General features: G+C 44.7%; 1 protein-coding gene across 1 annotated transcript in view; it reads left to right on the top strand.

The window, feature by feature from the left end:
- Positions 1-7,591: 7,591 nt before the first annotated feature.
- Positions 7,592-11,629, top strand: part of LOC134450469 (unconventional myosin-VIIa) — a 54,153-nt gene continuing 50,115 nt past the window's right edge. Inside the window, exons 1-4 of the mRNA XM_063200314.1 lie at positions 7,592-7,609; positions 7,771-7,872; positions 9,574-9,726; positions 11,262-11,446. Coding sequence (XP_063056384.1) covers positions 7,592-7,609; positions 7,771-7,872; positions 9,574-9,726; positions 11,262-11,446 — 458 coding nt within the window. The remainder of the gene's footprint in view (positions 7,610-7,770; positions 7,873-9,573; positions 9,727-11,261; positions 11,447-11,629) is intronic.

Below are 11,629 nucleotides of genomic sequence, written 5' to 3'. Positions count from 1 at the left end.
CATTTTTTAATAATAATTTGTGCATTTTGAAATATATTTCTTGAATGGCCATGTGTTTAAACTTCATCCTCATTCATCACTGTCTGAATAACTGTGATAATATTATACTAAAGTGGTGTTATAGGGTATAGGTGACCACCCACATTAGTTGAACTGACATGGTCTTGGGACTCAAACCAGCAACCTTCTAATGCCAACATGAGGCTTCTACTGCCAGAAAGAAAGGGACTTGAGGTGGCATATCTCTGAGTGTGCCCAGATTTGCCCATTGGAGTACATGTCAGCTTAAGTCTCTCAGTGTCCCCAGTTCTGCCCACCAGAGATGTGCTAGTTGAAGTCTCTCCGTGCCTAGTTTTGCCAGATATGCCAGTACAAGTCTCTTTCAGTGTCCCCAGTTCAAGTCTCTCTCTCAGTGTCCCCATTTCTCTGTGTGCCTAGTTTTGCCTAGAAACATGCCTATTCAAGTCTCACTTTCTCTCAGTGTGGACAGTTCTGCCCACTGTAGATATCCCAGTTCAAGTCTCTCTGTGTGCACAGTTCTGCCTGCCAGTCCAAGTCTCTCAGTGTGCCTAGTTCTGCCCCTCTAGAGGTACGCCAGTTCTACCTTTCTCATAGTGGTCCCATTTCTGCCCACCAGAGATGTGCCAGTCCAAGGCTCTCTGTGTTCCCAGTTCTGCACAATGGAGATATCCCAGTTTAAGTCTCTCAGAGTCCCCAATTTTGCCCACCAGACATAGGCTACATATGCCAGTTCAAGTCTCTCTTTCTCTATGTGTGCCCAGTTCTACCCACCAGACATAGGCTACATATGCCAGTTCAAGTCTCTCTTTCTCTATGTGTGCCCAGTTCTACCCACTGGACATAGGCCAGTTCAAGCCTCCCTTTCCCTGTGTACCCAGTTCTGGCCCATTGAGATATGCCAGTTCAAGTCTCTCAGAGTCCCCAATTTTGCCCACCAGACATATGCCACTTCAAGTCTCCCTTTATGTGTGCCCAGTTCTACCCACTGGAGATATGCCAGGTCAAGTCTCTCTTGGAGTCAATTCTGCCCACCAGATTTGCATATGCCAGTTCAAGTCTCTTTCTCTGTGTGCCCAGTTCTGCCCACTGGAGATATATCTGTTCAAGTGTCTCAGAGTCCCTAATTGTGCCCACCAGTATGCCAGTTCCAGTCTCTCTCTGACAATGTGCCCAGTGTTGCCCACCTGTCCAAGTTCCTCAGATATGACAATTCAAGTCTCTCTTAGTGTGCCCAGCCCTGTCCACTGGAGACATGCCAGTTCAAGTCTCTCTTCACTGGAGACATGCCAGTTCAAGTCTCTCTCTCTGTGTGCCCAGTTCTGCCTGACAACCCAAGTCTCTCTTTCTATGTATGTGACCTATTCTGCCCACCAGAGACAAGCCAGTTCAAGTCGCTCTCTCAGTGGGCCCAGTTTTGCCCACTGGAGTCATGCAAGTTCAAGTCTCTTTGGCTCAGTGTGCCCAGTTCTGCGAACCAGATATATGGATGTCTGATTTACACACTTGCAGGCAATTATCTTGCTCTGTTTCCCCCAGTGTTGCCCACTGGTGATATGCCAGTTATGCCCACCTGGGATACGAACTCTTGACTTATACCATTGTAGTCAAGTGTGTATGCCACTACACCACAGAGCTCCCAGTTGGTCAGGGACTGAATGTTTTCACTCTTGAGGCAGGACACAAGAGTTTTGATTAATGATTAAAATAGGCTTGACTACGATTTAATCAATGGACAATGAACAAATGCTCAACAATGATTTTAAAGTTAAAGTTACCAAAATGGGATCTTGACTTACACAGAAAAGTGGTAACTTTATATCCTACTTTATATGTCAAGTTTGAAGGTGGAGTCATCATAGAGTAGTGGTTAAATGGCTGGGCTTGTAATATGAAGCTTGTAGGTTCAATCCCTATGACGAGTTGACCTTGACTTTCTTTCATGCTTCCTGGAGCATGGCATGAAGATGTGCACTGATTTATGTTCAGCCGAGCTGGGAAAGTAACACAAATTCTTTGAACCATGTAAATTGGAATTACTTGTATATAGACCGTGTGATGTGGATGTGGGGGACAGCTTTGGTGAATTACTCCCCACGCCAACCTGGCAGGTCAGGAATTGAACCGCCAGCCTCTGGGCTGCAAGCCTAACACCTTAACCGCTTACCCATGACTGCCCTTAAAGACAGGCTGCACTTGATAGACAGGTAGGGACGTCATGCCTCAGGAAACTTGCATTGATCTTCCCCGAGCTCTGTGGCCCTTGCTACCTGTCTGCCTACATGTCTGGCTACCTGGCCAGGGACTGGGAGTGGAAGGGCTGGTTGGGTATTTTTGATCACTTTAGTGTTGTTTAGTGAAGTGAAGATAAAGAGCTTAACTAGGGGGGTGTGGAGGACAGGGCAGAGCAGAGGAGTGTTTCGCTTGTCCAGCGCTTTCAGCAAGAGGGACAGAGGGAGAGAACGAGAGGAAATAGACGGAGAGAGGACGGAGGGAAGGAAAGGTGCTTTTGTGCTGCTGGCTGCAGTGATGGACATCCTTCAGCTGCCTACAATGATGAAGGTAAGAAGGAGGTGGGATCTTCAGCTGGTATCATTTCGAACACATGCAGACATAGTTTAAAGAAACTCCCGCACACTGACCATTTCGCTGTTCTTTCTTTAATAAACAACGTTTCTGTACTAGACCTTCATCAGGCAATCGGAGACGTCGAAACGTCGTTTATTAAAGAGTTTCTTTAAACTATTGCTGAGCGACCCATGGTGCCATCTCCGACGCACCTGCCAGCTGAGGTGTGCGAAAAAAGCAGAAGTTGAACACATGCAGACAGACAGGCCATCTCAGTCATCCTGTCTTTATACTGGACCAGGAGAAATGCCCTGGGGTCAGGCTGAAACTGCCATGAGCTGTTCCATGAACTGCCATGAACAGCCTTGATCATATACTTCAATGGAGCTGCAGGCCTTGACGTCCAGAAAACTGAAATGGCTTAACTTGTATTATTGGTTGACTTTTTTGTTTTGGATATAGATTAGATTTGTGCCTAATGTAGGCCTGTGGCCTGTGTAAAATCAATATGCAGTGGAAAGCGCGCACATCCAACAGGAAAGCATCAGTAGGTGCCAAATCAAAAACTGTCATATGTAGAACTGGGGAAGGATCTGCATTCTGCACACTGCTTGCCTGCAAAAGACTTGGCAGATGTTTGAAGAAGATCTATGATTGAAACGTTAGTCCCAATAAATCCTTCCCCACCCCCACTTCTACCTGTGAAAATCAATAGCCTGCGTGAGTCACATTTGAGCTGAAGTGCAAACAGGTAACAGATGCATTCAGGTGTAATGTAAATGTTCTTTTTTTAACGGTCGATAGACACTGGTCAGCTTTTGCTGTCATTTTCAACTTGAAGAATATTAGTGGTACAATTTCCACACCCTGCGGTATTTCTGAAAATTCCAATCATAATGAGAGATGAAAGATGTCAACAGTGTTTTGATCTAAAATCTAAATCCTTTTATGGACAACGCCCATGTCAACAAACAAACGAGGGAGCTTTGTAGTGACTCCACCTGAGTCGTTTAGTGGTTGACCTTTCCTCTCTAGTCCACTTTATGGAGGCATCAGAGGTGAGGAGTGCCCATACTGACCTCGTTCAATATGAAACATTATATTTAAACTACATTTATATTTCACTTAGCTGACGCTTTCTTTTGTTCAAAGCGACTTACAACTACTATTTTTCAGGGTGATGGTTACAGTCCCTGGAGCAATGTGGGGTTAGGTGCCTTGCTCAAGGGCACTTCAGCCATGGATGGAGGTGTAGGGAGAGGTCAGGGGGGATTTGAACCGGCAACCCCTAGATTGAACGACCAACTCTCTAACCACTAGGCCACGGCTGCACCATAAAATCCTCAGAGGGGCATATACTTCATAGTAGGTTCATAACGGGCTTGAGGGGTATACTAAGAGGCTGGTTCAGGAGTAAACCAGATTCTTAAGAAAATGAGAACTCCACTGGCTCTTCTACTAGATGATTTACCTCTTGACCCATTTTATCCTGATGTTGCATATAAGGTTGTTTGACCTTTGGCGCCTGAAGCAACATACACACTGCATTCAGGATTTTTAAATTAAAAGTGTGGGTATGTTAGAGCTGAATGAACACGTACTAATGCAAAATGAGGGTCCTAGCTTTTAAATGCAACCTATCTCATGTTTTTATGTGCCTCGGAGGCAAAGATATTTAAGATTAAAAGGCAGAGGGCACCTTTTTCCAAAAAAGAGCGTAGGCAGTCAGCAGGCGATTTTTGCAGGTGCCTCAGGCTAAAATGAGTTAACCTGGTTTACTTCTGAACCAGCTTCTTAATAGGGCCCTGGACTGGTAATCTGACATAGGCCTACAGAAGGCATATAGCGGTGGGCTAGCTGTCTTCAAGGGCTGATGTGGGGTTTCACATTTTCTTAGACTGACCCACAATATAGATCAGGTTGCTCAAAAATGCCTGGACCTTTTGTTTGCTCCCAGTCTAGCCCTGGTTTATAATGATGATCAGGTGTGAAATGTGTTATTGTCCCATCTTCAGGAAGTCATAAAATGTAAATATGAAACATGAAATGTTTACTTAGGTTGTAATCTTACACACACATGTTGTAAAATGCAAATGTAAATGGTCATGTTTAATTTGTTGACCTTATTGCAAGGGTACTACTACCTGTAAACATACAGTACACCACACCCCTATGATAGGTCGCTGTTCAATAGCCTATTGGCAACAACGGCAACCTATTTCCCAGCTATGGAAAAATCTCTTCTTGTCATCTTTACTGCGTCACTGATAATCGGAGCTGATACGCACTTCCTTGTAAAAGTTCAAATTCCTCCGGCCCACCCATCGGCCAATGACAGGCCAGAAATAGACAGCATAAAAGCCAAGGCGTAGCAACCATTTCCATCACAACCCACTGTTGTGAGGGCTGAGCACTGAAACGTGAAATGAACCAGGACAGGGAAGTCTTTTATTGACCTGTCTATTGACCTGTCTATTGACCTCTGACCTCTGCTACTACTACTAAGCTGTACCACATCTCAGGTTTGAGGTTTAGACAATAGGGATGCACTCAAGACTTAGCCCAAGACCGAGACATTGCCAAGGCAGGAGGGTATCAAGACCGAGACCAAGACCAAGACAGGGCGAGACCAAGACTAGACAGAATATACAGAGATTATGTGATCACTCACTAGTGTGGACTAAAGAACAAAAGCAACATAATAAGGCTCAGCTCTATGGCATAAAATGAACATGGGTTCATTTATACAAGACGTATGACACCACAGTAAAACATCAACGTTAACTTCAACATTGTTTTATGATTATGTTTTGTGTTGAGCATGAGTGGCTTGATTTATGCACAAATCCCTTCAAGATCGCTTTGCCCGAGAGACCATGACAAGACCAAGACCAAAAGAAGTCCAGACCAAAACCATGGGAAAATGGTCTTATGACCAAGACCTGTCTCGAGTACAGCACTAATAGTCAGTAGTGGAAATAGAAAGAAGGAAGGGAGGAAGGAAGAGAGGAATAATGAGGAAGTGGTAGTATATCATGAGCATCTCTTGGGCACTTACCTAACGGACCGGCCTAGAGCATTTTGTGTGCGTGTGCGTGCGTCCGTGCGTCTGTGCCTGCGTGCGTCTGTGCATGCGTCTGTGCGTGCATCTGTGCGTGCATCTGTGCGTGCGTCTGTGTGTGCATATGCGTGTGTGTGTGTGTGTGTGTGTGTGTGTGTGTGTGTGTGTGTGTGTGTGTGTGTGTGTGTCTGCGCGCCTGTGTGTGTGCGTTTGTGTGTCACAGACTGTGTTGTGCCATTATACAGTCATGTACAGTCAGGTATGGATGGTATGTCATACCCTTATCATGTTGTACAAACAAATGGATAACCTAACATATCTAGCAGATTGGTTGTGCATGTTTTCCTGTAGAGAAGAGAGTTAAATGCTGTCGTTCAAATGCAGTCAATACTCTAACAAACCTAAGAAACTGCCTTTCGTTTTGCCTGACTAGAATGTGAAGTCAGGCCCCCACCTTGGTCAGAACTTGGTTGGTTGGTTATTCTTCATGAGCAAGGTGTGATATGTAATATAGCTCAACTGTTCTGAGAACAGAGGTGGAGGTGGACCAGGTGAGCTGAGCTGTCAGGTGTGCTATCAGGTATGCAGCTTTTATTGCCCTCCCCAGCAATCAGCAGGCCGGCCGCCCGGGAGTGTTTTATACTGCTCTATGATGCAGCAGAGAGTCCAAAGGGCCTCGGCTTGGGGATTCAGCTTGGTGACAATTTTGCGCCACACGAGTTGACAATTGACATAGCTGATACCAACATAGTTGATTACCATTCACATAGCTGCCACCCACAGACCTTGTGGGAACTTGAGGGGACCACCTGTGTCTGACTGGTGAACCCATTGATGGTTCCAGAGGCTAGCTTTCCCCATTTTACTTCTTCATGTATTTGTCCTGAAGGTCAACTGAAGAGCATTGTCTGTAAATGACCCTCACTCACACCAGTGATGTGTTCAGACATGCTTTTGTAAACCTATTTTCTCTTCACTCTTCCATGTGACGAGTTGAGTAAACAGTCTCCTGTAGTCCACCGTAGGGTGACTGAGGCAGCCATGATATATTTTATATGGAAGTAGGTGTTGGTTGGTGGTTATGCAGAGGGAGCAAAGTCTATGTGCAATAAAACGTTTGGGCGTCCGGGAATCGTCCTTTTCTGCTCCCTGGCACAGTGTGTTTCTGATAGCAGGGTGGAGTGGACAACATCGCTGATTCACTCGACACGACACACACCCAAAGGACAGGCGACACACACACACGCTAACGACAGGGTGGGGGTCTCTTCTCAGACCACCCTGTGACTGCATTCACCACAGGTAAATTACAACCACCTATGCTGGGGCTCGGTTTTGTGTTTTTTGTGTTTTTTTCTTTCTTAACCAGCACTAATCTGGGCCTAAACAGGCGAGGTGATTACTAGGTATTTTTTCGGTTGGAACTTTTTTTGGCCTCTATAAATTGGAGACACAAATGTTATGAAAATGGTATTTGAGGAAATGTCTGTGTAAATCTTCCTGATCTTGACCACTCACACAGCATGCGTTTATGACTGTGGAATAGGTGTAATGATTGAGTCACAAGGAAGGAACGGCGCACTTGTCTGGTCTAAATTATTTAAAGGGTGATATTTTGGCTTCATTTCGGCATGAAGCCTTCTTTTTTGCTTAATGTACTTATAATCGTTGTATCATGAAGCATACATGTGGTATTGAATTGACTGCCAGTTTGAGTTGTATAACATATGTATTCACACCTATCTATTTCTATCTATCGTGGTTCTGTATATTTCCTGTGCACTTTGTATCTGCTAGTGATGTTGGCTATGATTGTGCCCTCGACTGTAAGTGGCTTTGTTTATAAAGTGTCTGCCAAATGCAATGTAATGTAATGTATAATGTAATGTAATAATGTAATCTATTTTTATTCTTCCACAGAAAGGAGAGACAACCAATTCAGCCATGGTCATCCTACAGAAGGTGAGGTCTATATTCACATCATGTAGGCTTACCTTTATACTGTGTATAGATGTTCAATGAGTACATCATCAACACAATGCAAAAAATGACACCTGTCTAATCTCACATAACTCCTCTTCTCTCCTCTCCTCTCCTCTCCTCTCTGCTCCGCTCCTCTCCAGGGGGATTATGTGTGGCTGGACTCGGGCGTGGGGCTGCCCATTGGTGCCCAGGTTAGGCTGTCTGACAGGGGAGAGCTACAGCTGATGGACGATGAGGGGAAGGTGAGCAGTGCTATAGCTTTAAATGAGAATTCCTGCCAATTTCATCATGCAGTTGTATTGCTGAAGTTTACCCTTGACTTGTCAGTACCAGACGACACAGAGTTTTTTTGTGTTCAAATCTTTCTGAGATCCTGGCCATTCTAATGGAGGCATTGTTTGTTTACACTTTCTTTTTTTTCGGATCTTACTCCAAATATCATCCCAAAAGTTATGAAACAACATCAGGTGCCTTGTAACACAGCAATATCTTTTGGGATCATATTTGAAGTACATTATCATAAGATGGGTGGACAAATCAAACAAACATTGACATGACTGGAGCAATCATGTAGGTAATCAGGTAGGCGTAAATGGAGTAATCAGGTAGGCCCTCGTCCCAAACCAAAATGCAGTAGAACCAATCAGGATCGCTGGGTTTTCCGATATGCGATATGGTCAAAATTTAAATGTAGTGGAAAAGGGAAAATAAGTGAAGCGCTACAGTTGTTTCAGCAACAGTGGCCATCGACATTGACTCAGCGACAGTATTTTCGAATGTATGTGAAGTTAAAGTATCAGCTCATCAAAAAAAGCCAGGCAAGTGTTTCCCCAATCACATGCAAGGATTTAAAAAAAGAAAACCATGCCTGAAGAGACCTACGCCTATGGTGTAGCTCCGGATGGATGTTCGTGGAGAAAGGCAGAACCCATGAATGTGGCGAGTCAGATTAGCCCTGTAATGGTTAGGGCTATTTATTTTGTCATTTTGGATCTGTAAAGGGCATATATTTGTTGCTGTGAGTAGTGACCAGTGCTGGACAAAATAGATTAATTTACAATCCAGTGCCACATATTCCAAATAAACTTGTTTTACCTGTCCAATTCACTCAGGTGATCATTCAATCAACCAATCAGCTGGCTGAATTGGACAGGCAAAACCAAGTCATTTTGAATATGTGGCACTAGATTGTACCTAATGAATCCATTTTCATGGTGACCCTGTAATGGTCATATTAACCTGTAATAGCCGTTCTGTGATGGTTAGGGGTGTATATTACAGCCTTCATGATGATACGATTCTATATTGATATCTTATTATTCGATGTGATGCGATTATTTTCGATACTTAAGAATGTCCCACGATATGATACAGTACGATTCAATTTGAGTTTTTTCCAATTACTTTTCTAGTTCTATTATGTTATGGAGCTAGCGAATTGGGCATTGGGTAGAGGCCAGCGATTCGATTATTTTTTCGATACTTTAAGGGGTATGCCACTATTTTGGGGATTAATACAGTTAAAATCGTTGGCCAGGATTTATAAAGGTGGTAAAGTGTCCTATTTTTCATGTAAGTTGTCTTGCTTTAAGACAAGTTAAAAGAGGGAGCATGTCGCTAAGCTAGTGAAAGTCAATGGATCCGTGTAGCATGCTACATGCAACAGTGATGCATTGACTTTCACTAGCTTAGCTACATACTCCCTCTTTTAACTTGTCTTAAAGCAAGACAACGCTTCACATACTTTACTTACCACCTCTATAAACCCCGGCCAACGATTTTAACTGTATTATGGCCCAAAATAGTGGCATACCCATTTAAGAATGCCCCACGATACGATGCGACTCAAAATCGTCAGATTGTGTCGCGATATATTGATACATTTTGATTATTATTTACACCCCTGGTGATGGTTGCGTATTTGTTATGGTGACTCCCCACAGGAGCATAAGATTACTAAGAAGCTGGAGAGCTGTTTGAAGCCGATGCACCCCACCTCCATTAATGGGGTGGATGACATGATCCGGCTTGGAGACCTGAACGAGGCCGGCCTTCTCCGAAACCTCCTGGTCCGACACAAGGAAGGCACCATCTATGTAAGTTTGTGTGTGTGTGTGTGTGTGTGTGTGTGTGTGTGTGTGTGTGTGTGTGTGTGTGTGTGTGTGTGTGTGTGTGTGTGTGTGTGTGTGTGTGTGTGTGTGTGTGTGTGTGTGTGTGTGTGTGTGTTTATGTGTGTGTGTGTGTGTGTGTGTGTGTGTGTGTGTGTGTGTGTGTGTGTGTGTGTGTGTGTGTGTGTGTGTGTGTCTGTGTGAGCTTGTGTGAGCATGTTGGCTGTCTGTCTGGCTGGCTGTCTGTCTGGGGACCTGAACAAGACCCGTGCTACCCGCAAAGAAGGCATCATCTCATGTTAGAGAACTTGGACTTGGAGCTCAAATAAATATCACCTTTACACTTAAAGATTTCTTTGGTTCTGGGCTGATGCTAGACAAACCAGAAAGTGCCTGCTCCTTTGACCACCTACGTGTAGCCTATAGTACTGTACCATGTACTAGGTCATTTCCATACCAGACAAACACACTTCAGTGACCCACTGCTGGTTGTAAAACGCTCTCCATGTGTGTTAAGTAGTCGTTTAGGTTCGATTTCAGTGTTTGTATATGTTTCCAGTGTTTATCCCTCTGGAATAGCGTTCAGATAAGACTTTTCCCCATTAGTTACTATGGAGCTTCCTGTCTCCATAGTTACCTGGGTCCTATAGAAGGGAGGGGGTGGGGAGGTGGGCGTTCAACTTTGATATCGTGCCAATGCATTAACGCCTCGCGGATGTAAGCCCCATATAGTGTGACAGTGTGTCAGTGTTATCAGGGATTGCAGTCCTGTAATACAGTGATACCGTATTTAACAGGGTGATATGAGAAGGTTTGGAGCTTCACTGGCTTGAGTGTTGTAATCTTGTGACACAGTGTGAGCCTATCTAACTGACTGTAGCATAGATATACATATAGGCCTACTGATAATACAAAGATACATAACAGGGTAATGTGAGAAGGTTTCGAGCTTCACTGGCTAAAATGTTGTCATGTTGTGGCCTACTGTATTTAACTGACTGTAGCATGCAGCTGTTACGCATAAGGCCTAGCTTGTTTCCTTCTAGCCTCAAAGCCCAACTATATAGTGACAACTATACTATACTTGTACACATGTGTCAAGGCGTTAAGCTGCCTTTAATACATACACATACACACACCAGTGGCACTATCACAGCTGGCCCTTTATCCTTCTCCTGCTCTTCTATTTATCCCTCTTTCCATCTCTCTCTCTCTCTCTCTCTCTCTCTCTCTCTCTCTCTCTCTCTCTCTCTCTCTCTCTCTCTCTCTCTCTCTCTCTCCCTCTCTCTCATGTTGGTCATGTGCCAAACACACACACATATACTCACAAACATGCTCTCTCTCTCTCTCTCTCTCTCTCTCTCTCTCTCTCTCTCTCTCTCTCTCTCTCTCTCTCTCTCTCTCTCTCTCTCTCTCTCTCTCTCTCACACACACATATACACTTGGACCCCAACCCCCACCCCCACCCCCAAACACACCTCTCTCTCTCTTTTTCTTCTTCCCTCCCTCCCTGTGCTCCCCAGACGTACACAGGCTCCATTCTGGTGGCGGTGAACCCGTACCAGTTGCTGCCCATCTACACGCCGGAGCAGGTGCACGCATACACGGACCGCCGGATAGGCGAGCTGCCGCCACACGTCTTTGCCGTGGCCGACAGCTGCTTCTTCAACATGCGCCGCAACAAAAAGAACCAGTGCTGCGTCATCAGGTCAGTATGACACAGTAATATATACAACACACATACACAACCCCATTATACTAAGTCTCACAGCCTCCACAAGAACCAGCGCTGCGTCATTGGGTCAGAATCAGGGCCGGTGGTGGCTCATGTGGTAGAGGAGTGGTTCCCAACCTATGGGTCGGGACCCAACCTATGGGTCACCAAAGATCC

This window comes from Engraulis encrasicolus, chromosome 6 (assembly GCF_034702125.1).
Source record: "Engraulis encrasicolus isolate BLACKSEA-1 chromosome 6, IST_EnEncr_1.0, whole genome shotgun sequence".
Lineage (NCBI taxonomy): Eukaryota > Metazoa > Chordata > Actinopteri > Clupeiformes > Engraulidae > Engraulis > Engraulis encrasicolus.
This window is presented reverse-complemented; position numbering and strand designations above follow the sequence as displayed.